Source organism: Amblyomma americanum, chromosome 9 (genome assembly GCF_052857255.1).
Source record: "Amblyomma americanum isolate KBUSLIRL-KWMA chromosome 9, ASM5285725v1, whole genome shotgun sequence".
Lineage (NCBI taxonomy): Eukaryota > Metazoa > Arthropoda > Arachnida > Ixodida > Ixodidae > Amblyomma > Amblyomma americanum.
Genome location: NC_135505.1, coordinates 69,289,727 through 69,305,891, shown reverse-complemented (window position 1 = coordinate 69,305,891; position 16,165 = coordinate 69,289,727). Strand labels below are relative to the sequence as shown.

The following is a 16,165-nucleotide window of genomic DNA, read 5'->3' as shown; positions in this document are numbered from 1 at the left end:
CTCTGGTGCAGGTTTTCAGCTCGCAGTAGGGCGTTGTTACGTTACGTTATATTCTACCCAAAGAAAGCTGTCTACCTGCTGGGCCCGATCATAAAGTACAGCCTTGCACAGAGGATTTCCCGGCGAGAACGTTAAATTTTTGTGCCGCAACAGTGCTGTTATGAGCATTACTGAGCCCTAGAAGTCTACAAGGTTAGGCGAACCCGAGTACTCGCCTCCTGGGTTTCTCTGAGCTCTCGACAAGCGCAGAATTTATGTGCCTTGTGTCTGCAAATCGCGGTTGGCAAGTTGGAGCTCTGGAGAATGTTCCGACTGCTAGCGTCGAGCATAGTCAATCTTAGAGGCGCCATCCTAAAATAATTCTGTGAAGGTGTACCATTCCATCCAGAACTCATTTATGGCCTGCCAATTGCGAGACAAGATAATAGCCAAGTTACCTACATCATAGTTTAATGATGGTGCGAACATTACCGATCCTCTTTCTGGTCTGCTTTCATAGTTCAGTGACTATCGCTTAGCTTGGCGCCATCACTTTCTGCCTCATCGCTTATTTCAATTGATGAAATCTTAATGGACGACAGAAACCCCTCTGTATTAACAGGTTTCATTCCAGGACTTCTTATATAGAAAACTCAGTGAAAATGAAACTTCTTTTGCGGAATATATATCATTCCAGTGTTTTAGCCATTGCACGTTTCATTCGAAACTACGTTTCTTTAACCCACATTCTGGAGAGTCTTTGTCTGCTCGAAGGTCAACCGGAAAAACAAAATGTTTGAAAAAACATTTCCATCCGCGGAGGTTACCGATGAGGGTTTATTGAATTTCTATTTTGATGTAACGCAGCTTACGCTTGCAGGTAACGAATATTAGCTGGTGTGAGGTAAAATCAAGTAATGAGGCTCATATCAATGTTAACCCCAAATATGTTCAAGGGCTTTGCTTCACTTGTTATTAGTTGTAAATAGACTCGCTTTTTCTTCATATCGTCTTGTCATGAATATGCCAGACAATTATTAGCCCTTCACAACTAGTCCAACGCAAAGGCGCGCCCAAAATTTATCTGCCTCTTACCTTTCACTTTTTCAAACCCCCACCGTCTTCGTGCCACCCGTTTACATCTAACGGCTTTGAAACATCAGGTGCCAGTTCACATAAACGTTCTCAAGCGCAACTACAGCCATTCAGAATCTAATATAAGGGGGAGGCGAAGCGCGGCAGCTAAGCTTCGGAAGGCATTCACACTCCCAACTTTCATTACTTCCGCTCCGCTCCACTTCCGCCTTAAAGCGAGGACCTCAGGAAATATAAAAGCTAAGAAAACAATGAGTGACAGTTTTAATTTAGCGACGATGTTCCGCTAAGTTTGGTGTGCAGAGAAGAACCTAGGTTTCAGCGACCTACGAATCGTGCGAGAAGAAAACAATAGCGAAAACTTGAAAAGTTAACTTGAAATCCTTCTAACGCCTCTTCAAAAAAATAAAAAAAATAAACGAAGCAGTGTTCTTCAGTTTCATAAACGAAGCGTCTTTTATGAAAAGTGTTTTTGTGTTCTTTCAGTGGTTCGTTTGAAAATTTTGTTAAATAGCAAGGAATGTAAACTCCTCATACCGGAGGCCTTTCAGGAAATAAAAAGTGTTACCCAGTTAAGACAGAAATGTGTCCCTGTCGTGCGTGCTAATATTAAACACTCGCCTGTACCCCAGTGGGGATGCTGCAGGTAACTGGTGTAAATAAAAATATATAAATAAATAAATAAATAAATAGCTGTTTATTGTACCTCTGAAAGGGCTGGCGGCATAACCGTGGAACTAACTGAACCAGCAGCGGCGGCAGCAATACGGACTTCAAGAGCAAGCTTGAGCTCTAAAACAGTGCACATCAAAGATCTCCAGGTCGTCGAAATTATTCCGGAACCCTCCACTACGGCACCTCTTTCTTCCTTCATTCTTTCACTCCCTGCTTTATCCCTTCCCTTACGGCGCGGTTCAGCTGTCCAACGAAATATGTGACCGATACTGCGTCATTTCCAATCCCCAAAAACCAATTAATATATTATTATATTATTATTATTATTATTATTATTATTATTATTATTATTATTATTATTATTATTATTATTATTATTATTATTATTATTATTATTATTATTAATATTATTATTATTATTATTATTATTATTATTATTATTAGCTGGTCTCCGAGGCCGCCCAAACCTCTTCATCGTCGTTGGTATTGGCGCACTGTCATCTTTTTCATTACAAAATAAATAAATAAAATATAACTAAATAATAAATAAACAAACAAATAAATATCCTAGGTGTCTTGCGCCATGCCACGAGTTCTGGGGGCCGTGCAGTGACGACATTGTGTAGGGCTAAATGAAAGTGCTGCCTGTCGTAGAACCTGCTATCCTTCGTTATTGGTCATGTTGAAATACGGCAAGACTTTTAGATCTTTGCTTCCCACAGTTTTCGAAACCTCTACAGAGCATCAATTGCCTTTGCGAGCAGGAATTACAAGCCTGTCCAAACGTGCTTGAGAGCATCTTATGACAACTTCAACGATCCCATGGTGAGCCTCTTTGTCACCAAGCACCTGAAACCGAGCATAACCGACAGCTTCAGGACGATGTTCGAAAACATCAAGGAGGGAGTGGTGAGTAGAAAATGTCGCTCGAGCCTGTGTCAAAATTCCTATTCCGTGATTCGACAGTCTCCAAATGTGTCTTCCTTAATATTGCTCCACAGAATCCGCTTGTCCTTAGAGCTCTCTTATTAATACGGACATATCCGCTTCAGAAAAAAAAATGTTTTCGAAGGCTAAGTGTAGTCCTGTGTAAATGCATTATTATTCGCTATATATGTCTCCGTTCTTCGTGAACACGGGCGGTGTTTTTGTTATGAAGGCAAGAGTTGCGAAACAATTTTATTCTAATGCAACGATTTCTTTGTATATAATCACGCCTAACTCAAACTAAAATGCAATACTGACTCTAACCGTGCCGTCGAGGAAGGCGTGTGCACCTGAAGTTTTAGAAGACTCCTAATCAGGTACTTTCAAGGGTATTATGAGCGCCATCATGAGTGCACTCTGAAGTAGATACTTTCAAGGATGTTATCGTCGCCAGCATGAGCACCTGCAAGTTAAGCTCGATGTTCAACGAAAGCTTTTTTCCTCGTATCTGAAGCTAGCGTTTACCTCGGGCTGATGCAGCGATTTTCTTCCGCTGAAACACGTATTCTCGCCAATGAACCCGGCTGCTTGCCATAATGCTTAATACCATCTGTTGTATACTGTATCAATGCTCTTAAAGTGACAGAACGTATTGCATGACACCGCACAACTGTATTCCGTAACAACTTACATTTCGCTCTTAAGCGTTTCACTTTTCACCACAAGTGATAGCCCTCACGCTGAAATGCATCTTTATAGGACCGTGTCGTGGATGTAGGCTTGCCTATCACAATTTCTATTATTCTTGAAAACATCCAAAACTATATTATTTTTATTCCCTGTTTTTGAAGCGAAAGCTTCACTACACCAAGTTTTCAAGAGGGTACCGTAAGTGCCTCCTTGAACAACTTTGGTCGCACCATCCCTGCGGGTGGCTTTAAAAGGAGCAGCCACCTGCCAGTGCAGTGGCGCTTCACTTAACCGCTGCCCCACTGCGCTTATATAGGTATGAGGACTCGCCGCTCTTTATGAATGTTAAGTAGAGAATGAGCTATTCTGCATATATGGACATTAAACCACAAAATACATCGCGTCATGCCCTTAGGGCGGGGCTTAAGTGCCACTTGCAATTGTAAAATAACCACCTGCTTTCACACGTCTGCCCGGTTTAACTGAGTTGAACGCCTACCAATTTTTTTCTTTCCAGCTTATGTTTAATGACCGCCTCTATGCTAAGGACCGGATATAATTTTTTTACAGTGCCGTTCTTTCATGCGCGCTTTTAATGAGTACTTTGTCCACTGTTTAATTTTTTAATAAAGTCGCACAGAGATCGAGGGCTGTGCAAAGTCAATTTACGTTGAAACTTCTCCATTCTTGAGAACATTTTTTCGCAGCCTTCCACAACAGTGGGTCCAACTACCCTCCTTTCATTTGCTTTCTTTTTAATACGGTTGAGATTTCCGCCAAGAAATAGGAGGGTTATTGTGCAGCTGTCTCTCCTCAAGAGCAGTTTTAATATCTGGCACGTTGTTATATCTTTGAATACAATGCAAAAATCTATATTTACAACAGCAAAGTAATAATCACAGATACAAAGAATCAGTTTTTCAGCGGGCACTGCGCCCCAGCTGAAGGTTTCCAAAAGGCGAATCTCTTAGTTCCCTATATATTCATATGGATTATATGGTCTCAGTAAAGCGCATAAAAGTTGGTATAGACGTTATCGAAAGCGCCTAGGAAAATTTCTGATTCCATATGACATCCTGCACATGTTATGGAATTTATGTAAAAAATATGGGACGTTTATAAACTTCATACAAAAACGTATGGATGTCCATATATTTTTCTATATCATATGGACTTCGTATTTCAACAGTTCTATACGACCGACTTGTATGGACGATTTCAATACGGAAAGTCCGTTGAGCTTAGGACACTGAACGTTGGGGTATTTTCTTTCGCTGGTCCTCTCGCTGAGCGACAGCTAGGTTATTGCCCGAGCCGTGGCATAGAATCCTTGGAGAACAGGAATGGTATTTCGACAACACCTAACGACTGCATGTGCTAGGAACTTTTCTGTTATGAAAGGCTGCTTCTATACCTGACTTATTCAAAACTCTGGCCACTTACACACACACCATCATTATCACATTTTATTACGCCCCTAAAGGCCCAAGATTGAGAATCATGTTAGGTAATAAGTACCCCGTAAAAATAACAGAAAAATAGACGGCGAAAGCAGAAGCTGCATGTAAAAATAACTCAATTACAAGCTTGAAGCTCAACTGAAAAAGGTGCTGTCCTGAGGAGCAAGATCTATCAACATTTTATAATGTCTGATGAAGTATTACGCGTTTTTTTTTATATAACTGATTTCTGGTCATCGAAAACATGTTTTTGAAGTGGTTGCCTTTTTCTATCGGGGCTCGTAAAAAAGATTTATTCAGGCGTTAGTTGGTTAATATAAACTTCGTATGCTCATGAAGTTAAACAAACAGGATGTCGTGTTCACATGTGGGACTAAAGTGAATAACAGAATGCATTCCGAAACTGCGCAAAAAGAAAAGGGTTGCGGAAGAAACCAACCGGTCAGAACGCGGAACTTCAACTGACTTATTACAATGGTGCGTCACATTTATGGAATAATCGCAATCACACTGTAACGAAGGTTGTGAAATTTCACTTCACTTCATCGCGCAGGCACTGGTGAGAAAATTAACGTCTGCTTGCGGACTGATATAGATAGATGACTTTATACTGCTCTTGGTTCGGAGAACGTAACAATCTCTAGACATAAAACGGACTGAGCGATTCTTCATGCATTCTATGTCTTAAATAATTAGGCCCAATGAGGGGACGGTATTGATGGTAGGTATCTATGCTTTGTAGTGGTCAAAACTTTTTACACATGTGTACTAATGGAGCGCAGCGGTAGTTCAAGTGACCTCAATGATTACAGTGTTCTTGATATGTAACAGGCAAGTTTTGTCATGTGCTCATTCAATTTTACTTTGTTGCTGATTATTTCGCCAAGGTACTTGCTTAACCTGACCCGTGACTTTATAGTTGTATCGAGAAAATATGCATAGGTAATGTAGGAACAATTGCCTGTGACTTGCAAGAATTTACCCTTAAATATTTTGAGCCGCATTATCCAACATGACTAGCATTTTTTTATCTGTGTAAGTCATTCCTATGAGTTTCTTGGTCATTGTGAGGAGACATGCGACGATATAGCTGGGGAGGTAACGTATGAAGATCAGCAAATGAAGCGGCCAAGCTCTGATCTTTGGTTCACGTTCAATGTTATTTCATTAGAGGCAGACCGGTACGCTTCACTGATTGTTGCATTCAAAGTGGTACGTGAGAAAAACAGTCAATCCAGTGCAAAGTCAAGAGTGAATGTACGGCATGAAATTTTGAGCAGTCATTGAGAAAGGGTGCGATCTAATGCTCCTGAAAAACCTTTAAACATGACGATGGTTTGGTAGGATGGTTATGAGGTTAAAGTGAAGGCCGGCAGACAACGGAAATAGTTTTGTATCACATGGGCAATAAAGGTGGCGGCAACGCTAGTTTGTAAGAAAAAAAGAAAAATTATCAACGTGGCATGACACTTTGGAGTAACAATTGCATCATGATCTAACAGGCGCTCCAAATCAGTGAAATGATTCTATGATTGAGCAAATCAGAATAGTTCAATGTACTCTACCAAGATCCTACTTGTTCGCGCATTACTATTGTTCACTTGTGGAGGGAGCCCTCTCAAAAGTGTCATTTCTATTCCGGCAGGGTGCGGCCGCTTCAGAGTGAAGTGGAGAGTTGATCGCTTAAAAGGAGTAGCAGCGGTTTTAAAGAATTTGAGAAATATTCAGGGATGCCAGCCAACGCAAGCAATTTCAAAATTTTTGTGCTTGCTTTTAAGGTGTCGACGAAATCACCGGTTAAAGATACGAAGGTGTCTTGCCTTCTACACATAACCTAAGAGTAGTGTTGAGCAGCTCTTTGGTGACTTCGCGTGCTTTGCCTTGGTTAGCTTTCGTTTCCTTGCTTTGAAAAAACTTCTCTGCGATGAAAATGTGTGGTCGTCACTGAATACTACACAACTGGGCTCGAAGCCTGCAGCGTACCAGCGTGAATGCCATCGAGGCTGCATTCGGCAAATGCGCGTTTGTAGCCATTGCTAGCACGAAAGGCTTTGCAAGATTCATCTCCAAGTTTCATATATTCCTTCCCGGTAACTCATTTATATAACTGCGGGAAGACGAAACCGTTTTTCGACTCGTTCAACTGATTTGAATTTGAGCACTGACGTCGCGCTGCTGAGGCGCAGTTGTTGCTTGGCTGCTGATGACACCACCCGCCACAGTGGGCAGTTTGCTCCCAGTCCAGTTGACAGGTTGTCATCACGTAACACTTGGAAAGGTCGCGTAACCTAGGATGTAGCGGACGGACACCGCGAGGTCGCGTGACCGGGCGGACGGTCACCGCGAGTATGAGCCATTAAAGGCTTTCGCCTTAAAATTAGGTCAAATATCAAGTCCCCCTGACAATTTTTCTCTCGCCCACGCAGAACCAGACCGCCGGGTCTTTTGACTGGATGGACGAGACGACGCGGGTCAAGGCACGCGTCAAGGTCAACACGGCGACGCTGCAGATCGTGGAGACCACCATCCGCGAGGTGAACGCCGAGGAGGAGTACATGACGGGCGACTTCCTTGCAAACTACGTGCGCATCGCGCGTTACAACAAGGAGCGCGCAAACCGCTACCCGCAGTCCGGCAAGAAGCTGGAGGAAGCTCTCAACCTGCTCGTCGGAGGCGTCACCGTGGATCACCAGGACATCGTTATCAGTGTGCCCGCGACCCACCTCCTGGAGCCGGTGCTTTTCGAGAACGTAAGACATGTCTGCCAAAGGCCGGCCATTGCTAGTCTTCTACACGCCATAAAAAATCCGGATGGACGCGTTACTTTGAGCGCTTTCCTGCTACCTTCCTCCCCACCATATTTGGCACAGGACTCTAAGGCCCAAAATAGAAGTTAAAATTAGAAGTGTTTAGATCACGGCTCTGAATTTTTATTTTTCACGGTGGTCAAAACTTACTGGTGGCAGAGCATGAAGCACTTTACAATACAGATTATGCGGCTTATAGAAACAATAGGCAACAAATAGCAACATGTTCGCTCAGGATCTCACAGCAACCTGTAGTTTTCGCACAATTTCAACTAAATGTACTCTAATTGAATATGGCCTCAGGCGGGCACAAAACCCTTCGAGAGCTGGCAGAAGCGCTCCTCACAGGTCAATGCCATAGGCTCTAGGTACCAAAACTGATCAAACACTCCAGCACCAACTGGAATCAACGTCCCCGATGGTTACCACGGACACTCGCTCTTGTCCAGCTGCTGTCAGTATTAATCTCTACATCGTGACACCTCGTAAAATCCTGATGGCCTAGCTCTGTTATGCCAGAATATACGTAGCGAAAGTGCCGAGACTTCTGCATCGGAAGAGTGCATTCACTAGATGCGCCTTTATTCATGGTTGGTGCTTGAACCGTCTTGGCGGAGTGGTAGTGTCTACGCCCCAAACGCCATAGGCCGTGGTTCGATTCCGAGCCTCAGCTTAGGTTTTTTTTATTCAGTGAGTGTGCGGGGAGTTTCAGTGTCTCCCATAGATGCCGCCACCGAATACGGTGGTCAGAGGATAAGCGCAGGTTCTGTTTAGGCGCGTTTATACTCCGGCGTAACGCGAGCGCTGCACGGCGACGTCACGTCGGCCAAAGCGAGACCCTCTATACTCCAACTGCGCTTGACCGCCGACGCGTTCGGCGGCTTCCGCGCACTCTGATCGCACTGGCGGAGACTTAGGGCACGTCTCTATTTAGCGCCAAGTGCGCCAGCTGCCGCCGGCCCGGCCAGACCGGTTCGGCTCCGCGGGGCGGCTCGCGTTGTGACGCCATGTGCATCCTCAGAGCACCGCCACAGCGAAATCGCAAGTTCGCGGCCAGTAAAGCAGTTGCATTAAAAACTCCCAACCATTGCATGATCGAGCGAGACGACAAGCTAGACACCAGGCTTTGCACAAGTACTATCCGAATCCTACTCGCACAGTTTACGTAGACGCGTCGTAATATTTAAATGGACCGGGTTGAGTCGTCGTTTCCATTCAAAATTTGATCCAGTACGCGGGAGAAGCAGCAGTTGCCTTAGTAATAGCACACCTCTCCGCTAAGTATATATATTTTTTAAATACCAAAACAGCAATTATGAATCACGGCAGAAGCAAAATCAGTTACGCGGTTGCTGATATCCCGGAGTAACCCCCCCCCCCCCTTATCCGCCTGAACACCTGAATTACCTTCCCTGGATCCCTGAATACAGCGAAAATCCACGCGGCAAGGTCACTCACACATAAACCCGAGCACTCGTCAACCAGTCGGGAAGTGACCTGGCTTCGTCTCACAGAGCATGGGTGACTGCTCAACTCCTCGATCTGACCTCTTTTCATAGAAGATACCGCCTAATATATCATGCAATGCATAAACATGTTCCGAAAAGCCAGCAGATTTTGTAGCCAAGGCTTCAAACGGCCATTTCCACCACCACTTTATTCTTTTCATGCTAACCCACGGTGAAACCTCTCATCATTGCCACTTGTGTCCGAGCGCCAAAGCCCACTTCAATCACTCTTCTGAATTGCTAGAACAAATCTAAACCTCCATGGCAAAGGTTAGAAACCCAAGAGCGATTTGAGGCTGCTCTTCGCAGCTTTCAGCCGCAGCTACAGCTTTGGAGAGTGGGCTCGGCCCGAGGGGTTATCACTAATGTTATTATTAACAGCCTAGCTACACCCACTGCAGGACAAAGGCCTCCCCAATATCTGTACAAATAACATTGTCCTGTGCCAACTGCGGCACCCTATTGACAAAAGCCTCTTATTCTCAGCCGCATACCTATCTTCCTGCCGCACCCTGCTATGTTTGTCTTCTTTTGGAATCCGGTCCCTACGAGCCGATCAAGTCCGAGCGGTCACCAAAGCAAAAAAGTGCCCGGCTTTCTAAGCCGGCCCGAGGGCCCGTCGTTTTTCAGCTTCCTCCCCCCCCCCCTACCTTCCTTGCACTGCATTCTGTCGTCAGATAATAAATAATTTTACATACGCGCCTACACTTTCCCTGCTGGTGAGCAAAAGATGCTCCAATCGAGCATAAACCAGAGTTCATGGAGAGAACAGTGGAGGGAATGCTGGTGTGTAGTAAAGCACACATATAAATTATGGTTCAAAAGATTTAACATGTTTAATGATGTGCAGAGGCCTGAGTAGGTCCCGAGCGATTTCATAATTTCAAGCAGTAACATTACTGCTCTGAACATACACTAAGCCTGTTCGTTTCATGAATCGATAGTATCGCTCATTCGTACGCTGATTAGAAATATTAAGTGCAGCACTTCCAATCTGTGGGTGCGGGCTTGTTGGTAAACCTATCACCTGTAATGCAACGAAAATGCGTTTCGTCTTTGCAGCATTTCGTCCTTGGAACATACTGGTTAACTATTTCTTCACGGATGTTGTAATTATTGGTTTCTGAAAAAGTCAACTTTAGTAGTACAGTTGCTTTGTGTGCATATTACTCTGCTGTGAGTTTCTTGAGCTTCCTTCTCTTACAGAGGACCGGATATAATTACCTTCCTAAAAATTTGTTCTAAATAATGCTTTCCTTAGGTTCAACCTTCGACAATCCCTCCGTCATGTGATTTTTTTTCCTTCATTCCTGGCCCGACGTTCACAGTACCGCTAAAGCTGTAGAGGCCACCAGGGTTCAGGAAAAAAATATTTTTAATCTTGTACTATTTGGAAAGAGGGCATTACGGTTACTTGCTGACAGCAGAATTTATCTCCTGGGCTCTTATAACAAAGATGCACCCCTGTGATGAAGGGTCTTCAACAAATGCTATTTGTTCCGCCTAGTAAAACAGTTCCTGTTCCCAGAAGCTCAAAAGCTCTTGAAACGTTTATACGAGAATGTACGTGATATCTGTCATGGTGCTTCGCCACAACTTCGCATTCCTTCGCAGGTACGGGAGAAGTTCGTCAACATGTCTGTGGTTGGATCCGTGCTCGCTAGCGAGATCGTCTCGGTGGCCTTTGCACCTTCGGGGTCCATGTACGCAGCTGGAGGGCTCAAGATGCGATGGTGGCCAGAGCGTGTCTACCGTACTTACGAGCAGCGGCTAGCGTAAGCCTGATTGTTGACCGAAGAGCAAGGAGCTCTCTTGGATAGCAGTGCACAGAATTCGCTTCCTTAAAATTAGCAGTGCGCAAAGCGACCCGTGCGACATGCTAAAAACGAATGAGTGAAGAACAACGCTGTGCGCAGAAGAGTTTCCTTCTTGCCACTGGTAAAAAAAGAAAGAATGCAGAATTACAGGAGCAAATGCTGGACGAGTGTTTGTACTCTGCTGATGTGAATTTTGAGGAGGTCTAGCAGCCACAGGAAGAAAATTTGAGAAAGAACAGGTCGCTTAAGACACAACTTCCGAATAACACTCAGACATGTTGCTTCTAGACACCTCACCTACATTTTATGCTCGCATTCTGGGGAACATAAATTGATAAAGAATTAACACTGCGCCCCAGTGCCCATCGTTTCCTTTAGCTCTGCACTAATAAAGAATGTCACTTTTCTTTGCTGCAAAGAATGAGATGCCTTCCCAGCCATGCTAAATCATCGCGATAAGTGCCACTGCCTGAAATAACGAGTTATGGACCAGCAGATTTAGGCGCGGCAAGAATAACTGATGCAAAAAAAGGTGCCAGCAGATCTACAGGTACTTCATCGTAAAATATTACTCCTTCAGATGTGTTTCGTGAGACAGGCCTTTCGTAAGGAATTTGCTCCTGGCGCTCAACCCACTTAGTCCTGAAAAAACTCCTTTCTTTTTCAACGTTCCGTCTGGCAGCGTGGCCCTAGTTCTATATTTTGCTTATAACTGTCTTGTTGCATGTGCTACATTAGTCTTATTTGTCTAACTCTACCGTTGTGTGTGTATCGCCCTCAGGTGCTTTAGCTGGCTGACTAGCTGTTGCGCTTCGTAAATAAATAAGACGATAAAGTAAAAGAAATGTTTTGACTAATTTGTGTTCTGCTTGTTAGCACTCTGAAGCGATAATATATAAGAATACATAAGAATACAAAGAGGTAACTGTTGTTAAGCAGATACCCGTAAGGCTTCATTACCACATTTTGAAGGAAGCGTGGACGAACATTTGTCACGCTACGTTTACAAGGGAAGACTTTCATTGCTCAAAGATTTTGAATATTTTATATTGTTTTCCTCCTTATGTTATCAATTTCGGTGAATAACACATAGGATGAATAAACTTTATTCACTGAGGAAGATCAGCTCCTGCACGCCGGTAGGGATCCTAAAATCTGGGAACCCATTTGTTTCCGCTTTGCGCCTCGCCCTAATCGCCAAACTCCGCTGGTTCATCGCGTCAGCGGGATGGGTTTATGATGATCCTGACAGCCAGTACTTGCCGGCAGGCTCAAAGCTAGTAGTAGAGGTCGGCTGTTAGGGCCTTCCAGGTGGTGCAGTGAGTAGAGTGGAAGCTAGGATGGTTTTTTTTTGTATACAACGACCGATATGTAAAAGTTAGTGAGGAGTTCTCTTCAGACTGCGCTCTCTACTGCGTCGAGGAACTGGTGCGGTGGTTGGTAAGGTGGCTACTCTGGTGTGGTAGTCCTTTATGCCTTCGTCGCCGCTGCCACGTGAGTTCGGAAAATATTCTTTGGGAAAGGATTGATGCTAACCTTCATTGCTTCTCGATGTCCCTTTTTAACTGTGGCAAAAAAAGTGGCGCAGTAAGCAGGTACAGTTTTTGCCGAGATAATTTGGTACCGTCCACCAATTTGCACGTGCGCGCATTAATTACGGCCACCTTAGTGCTATCGAAGCAGCTCGTTCTCTGTTAAAACACCCTGCATCGTCCCCATCTTTCACCCGCAGATGTTACGAGAGCGAGTACTACCGCCTCGAAAAGGATTTCGTGACGTCCAGCAACTCTAGTACCGGGACCCGGCTGCCTGAGGACGTCAGAGAGTTTCTGATGACGTACACGCGGGGCCTCGAAATCTCCTACGCGCTGGCCGACATCAAGTACAACAACAACGCTCAGCTGTTCTTCATGCGCTACTGCCAGCAGTTCTGCGACAGCAACGCGGGCAACCCCACGCAGCAGCGCGCGAACCTCAACGTCCGGCTGGCGTGCATGTTCCCGTTGGTGCACAACGAGGGCTTCCGTGAGACCTTCGGATGCGAGCACACGCACACGCTCTACCCGAAGGTCAACTGTGCGCGCCTTTAGTCTTTGGCGGCCCTAAAGAGGCCGTGTTACGGTGAAGAATCATTAGATTTTTCTATGCGTTTTGAGCCGTCGCTTGCTCTGGCGCTTGTGTTGCGAATTATGTTGTTCTTGTACGGTGCCTTGCTCCAACGGGACTATTTCTTAGGATTCGTTTCTTTTTCGCGCCGCGGAAATTGTGTTCTTGCGTAACAGTTTTTCGTAGCCTTATGCTAGTGAAACTGCTCTACGCACAACTGATCGCCAAAATATTTGGAACTTCTGTGAAACCAAATTGTAAGGGCTGACTGAGAGATAAATAACCGTTTTGTGTGCACAATATTGCCGCGAATATTTTCAAAGCTGCCGGCGCGCAGCTTTATCGCTTTCTTTGCGAAGCAAGACGGGACCAGTTTATTTCGATTGATCGCATCGACGCAGAGCTGATTCTACGTTGTTCCAGGATGTTCTAGTAACGTTGCGCGCTTTAACTCAAAAGTTCGCTATCAGGTTTAAATTGAGCATGGCCGACAGCGGCAGGCATTCTGTTCGAGAACGCCGAGCACGCTTAGCGCTTCGCCGCCGCCGAGTGATTCAGTCCACTGGGGAGGGCAAGAAAGCAAAAATAACGAGTTTTATTTAGACACCATTTTCGCTGTCTTTCTGTTGTGCGGACTGCAGTCATCACTTCGTAACAATATGTTGATCCGTCACAGTTGTAAGTAATCGGAAAAAATATGAAGTAAGGCTTCAAACGAAAGCCGCAATGCAGAATTTTTTCTGGGGATTTGCAGTCAGATGAGTAATATTCGTTCAGACAATTTTCTGGGTAGAATCCGATAAAGAGTTTGGCGTGTCTTATGGCCAGCCATGGTTTTTCAACATGCGTCTTTCGTTCAAAGGTACGGCGATACATTTTTGCTCTGTGAACATAGCATTCTTACCGCGAGTTGTGTTGTGGATTCGCACGCTGTGCATCCTAATACTGGTATATCGGCCACCACTTCCGCCTACTATGTCTTGCGCGTTCTCGTCCTATTACCCGCCAAACCACATGTTACTGCTTCCGCAGTCTTCATAGCGTTGACTGTCTTCTTCACGTTTGCCTGATACAACATTAAGTCCTTGCCCGGCTTATATTTCTAATATAACCTCTATACTTAGGACTAAAAGCCCGTAATAAACAACAGGAAACACAAATATTGCGGACATAATTGCTCGTATTTAGCTGCTGCGTACATTACGGACGACGGAGGGCAAAAAATTCAGAGAAGGGGAGCGGGCACTTTGTTGTCCTAAAGTGCGGTGCGGCGGAAGTCTTTAGCTTGGTGTTCCTGCTTGTGTTACTGATGTGTGGTTAAGATGGTTAGGAACACAACTGTTTGTGAATCTTATATCCTGAAGACCATGGAGGGCGTTTGGGAGGCATCCGTATGATTCGACGCCTTTCCGCAAACACACCTGGCGTCCTTACGTTAGACATATATTAGGTTGGGGCAACCTAAAAGGATTGAAAATTAATAAGCCCCAGCCTGCATCACTGACCTATAACAGTCTTCTTTACGCTAGACATATATTAGTGTGGGCAGAGAAAAAAGAAGAAATCATGTTGCCCAGCCCACACCGCCAGTGGCACAACGACCGGATATGCGTGCGCAGGAAGTTGCGTAGTTATCGCTTCGTCGAACTACATGGTCGAACGGGTACATTTAGAGTCATATTACATTTAGTGTCATATTCACCACAGGAAAGAACCTGACGCCTCAAGCGAAATTCAGCTGGGACTTGTGGAAGCTCAATGCAAAGTTATTAAAGGATGATACGTTTCTTTTAGAAACAAAGAAAGTGTTAGAAAAAATTTAGTTGAGTTATGAGAAAAGTTAGGCAGAAAAGTTGGAGGAATTTAAAGTTGATGCCAAAATTGGGGCTATCGAAAGGTCCGTAGAAATAAAACATTCAAAAAAAGCTGAAGAAAAGAACCCAAAAATTATGTTGAAAGAAAATAATTACAGAGGAAAATAGTGCTCCAGGACTATACACAGATCTTATCAGCGAAGTTAGAGCCAAGATGGAGGCTATCGATATGACAAGGTTTCAAAGGAGCTGCAATCCGTGCACGAACGGACAGCTTGCTGGCAGAAGATATTCCTAGATGGCGGAATTTGACAACAGAAAAAGATACGCTAGAAGGAAAGATATCGTAGAAATTGAAAACAAAGGTACTGTGACGGATGATCCGAAAGTGATAAGGGAGTCTTTCAGTCAGTATTACTGTGATTTTTTCGCTTTCAAATCGGTGGATGTACAAGCCTTTCAGTCTGAATTTTAAAATCCATTACCCCAACTAACCAGTGAAGACACTGACATCCTGTCCGCTGACTTATCCACCGTGGAATTGGAACATGATTTTGATGAGTTCCACTAGAGGAAATCGCCAGGTCCTGATGGGATAACAGCGGAATTTTGAAGGTGTTCAAAGGCGAAACTGCTCTCATTTTACAACGCGTTTATGAAGAGTCACTAAGAGTGGGTATTTTACTACCGTCGTTTTCTCGTGCGCATACAGTACTTATACCGACAACTGACAATCCTGCTAAGTTTAAGCAAGTTACTGGTTATAAGCCGATAACGCTAACTAATGTCGATTGTAAAATTTTTATGAAAGTATTGGCCAAACGTTTACATTCAGTTACGGGCACCTTGGTTGCCCCCCCCCCGCCCCCTGACCCCACAAGGCGTGCGGAATTCAAGGGCGGACCATCTTGACGAATGCTCATGTCAATCGGAGTGTACTGGAATGATGTGACGCTGACTTTAGGCGAGTCGCAATGTTGCAGATTGATTTAGAGAGGGCCTTTGACCGTGTATTTCATGACGTTCTATTTAAAATGCTAGAACACGTTTGTGTGGGGAAAAGTAACTCCAAAAGGGGTTAAATAGCTTACAGTAACTGTACCACGAATCTGGTGGTTAATCGAAAGCGCACGGCAGAACTGTCGTGAGAGCATCCGTACGGCATGGCTGCCCATTGTCACCGCTACTTTTCGCTCTGTACCTAGAGCCATTTTTAAACAGCTCTATTCGTGGTTTTGAACTAGAAGCATGTGAAATTAAAGTACTGGCTTATGCCGATGATGTGGC

General features: G+C 44.5%; 1 protein-coding gene across 1 annotated transcript in view; it reads left to right on the top strand.

Moving 5' to 3' along the window:
* Positions 1 to 13,215, top strand: part of LOC144104234 (neprilysin-1-like) — a 43,194-nt gene extending 29,979 nt beyond the window's left edge. Inside the window, exons 10-13 of the mRNA XM_077637118.1 lie at positions 2,514 to 2,658; positions 7,253 to 7,576; positions 10,756 to 10,916; positions 12,691 to 13,215. Coding sequence (XP_077493244.1) covers positions 2,514 to 2,658; positions 7,253 to 7,576; positions 10,756 to 10,916; positions 12,691 to 13,048 — 988 coding nt within the window. The 3' untranslated portion in view covers positions 13,049 to 13,215. The remainder of the gene's footprint in view (positions 1 to 2,513; positions 2,659 to 7,252; positions 7,577 to 10,755; positions 10,917 to 12,690) is intronic.
* Positions 13,216 to 16,165: the final 2,950 nt, after the last annotated feature.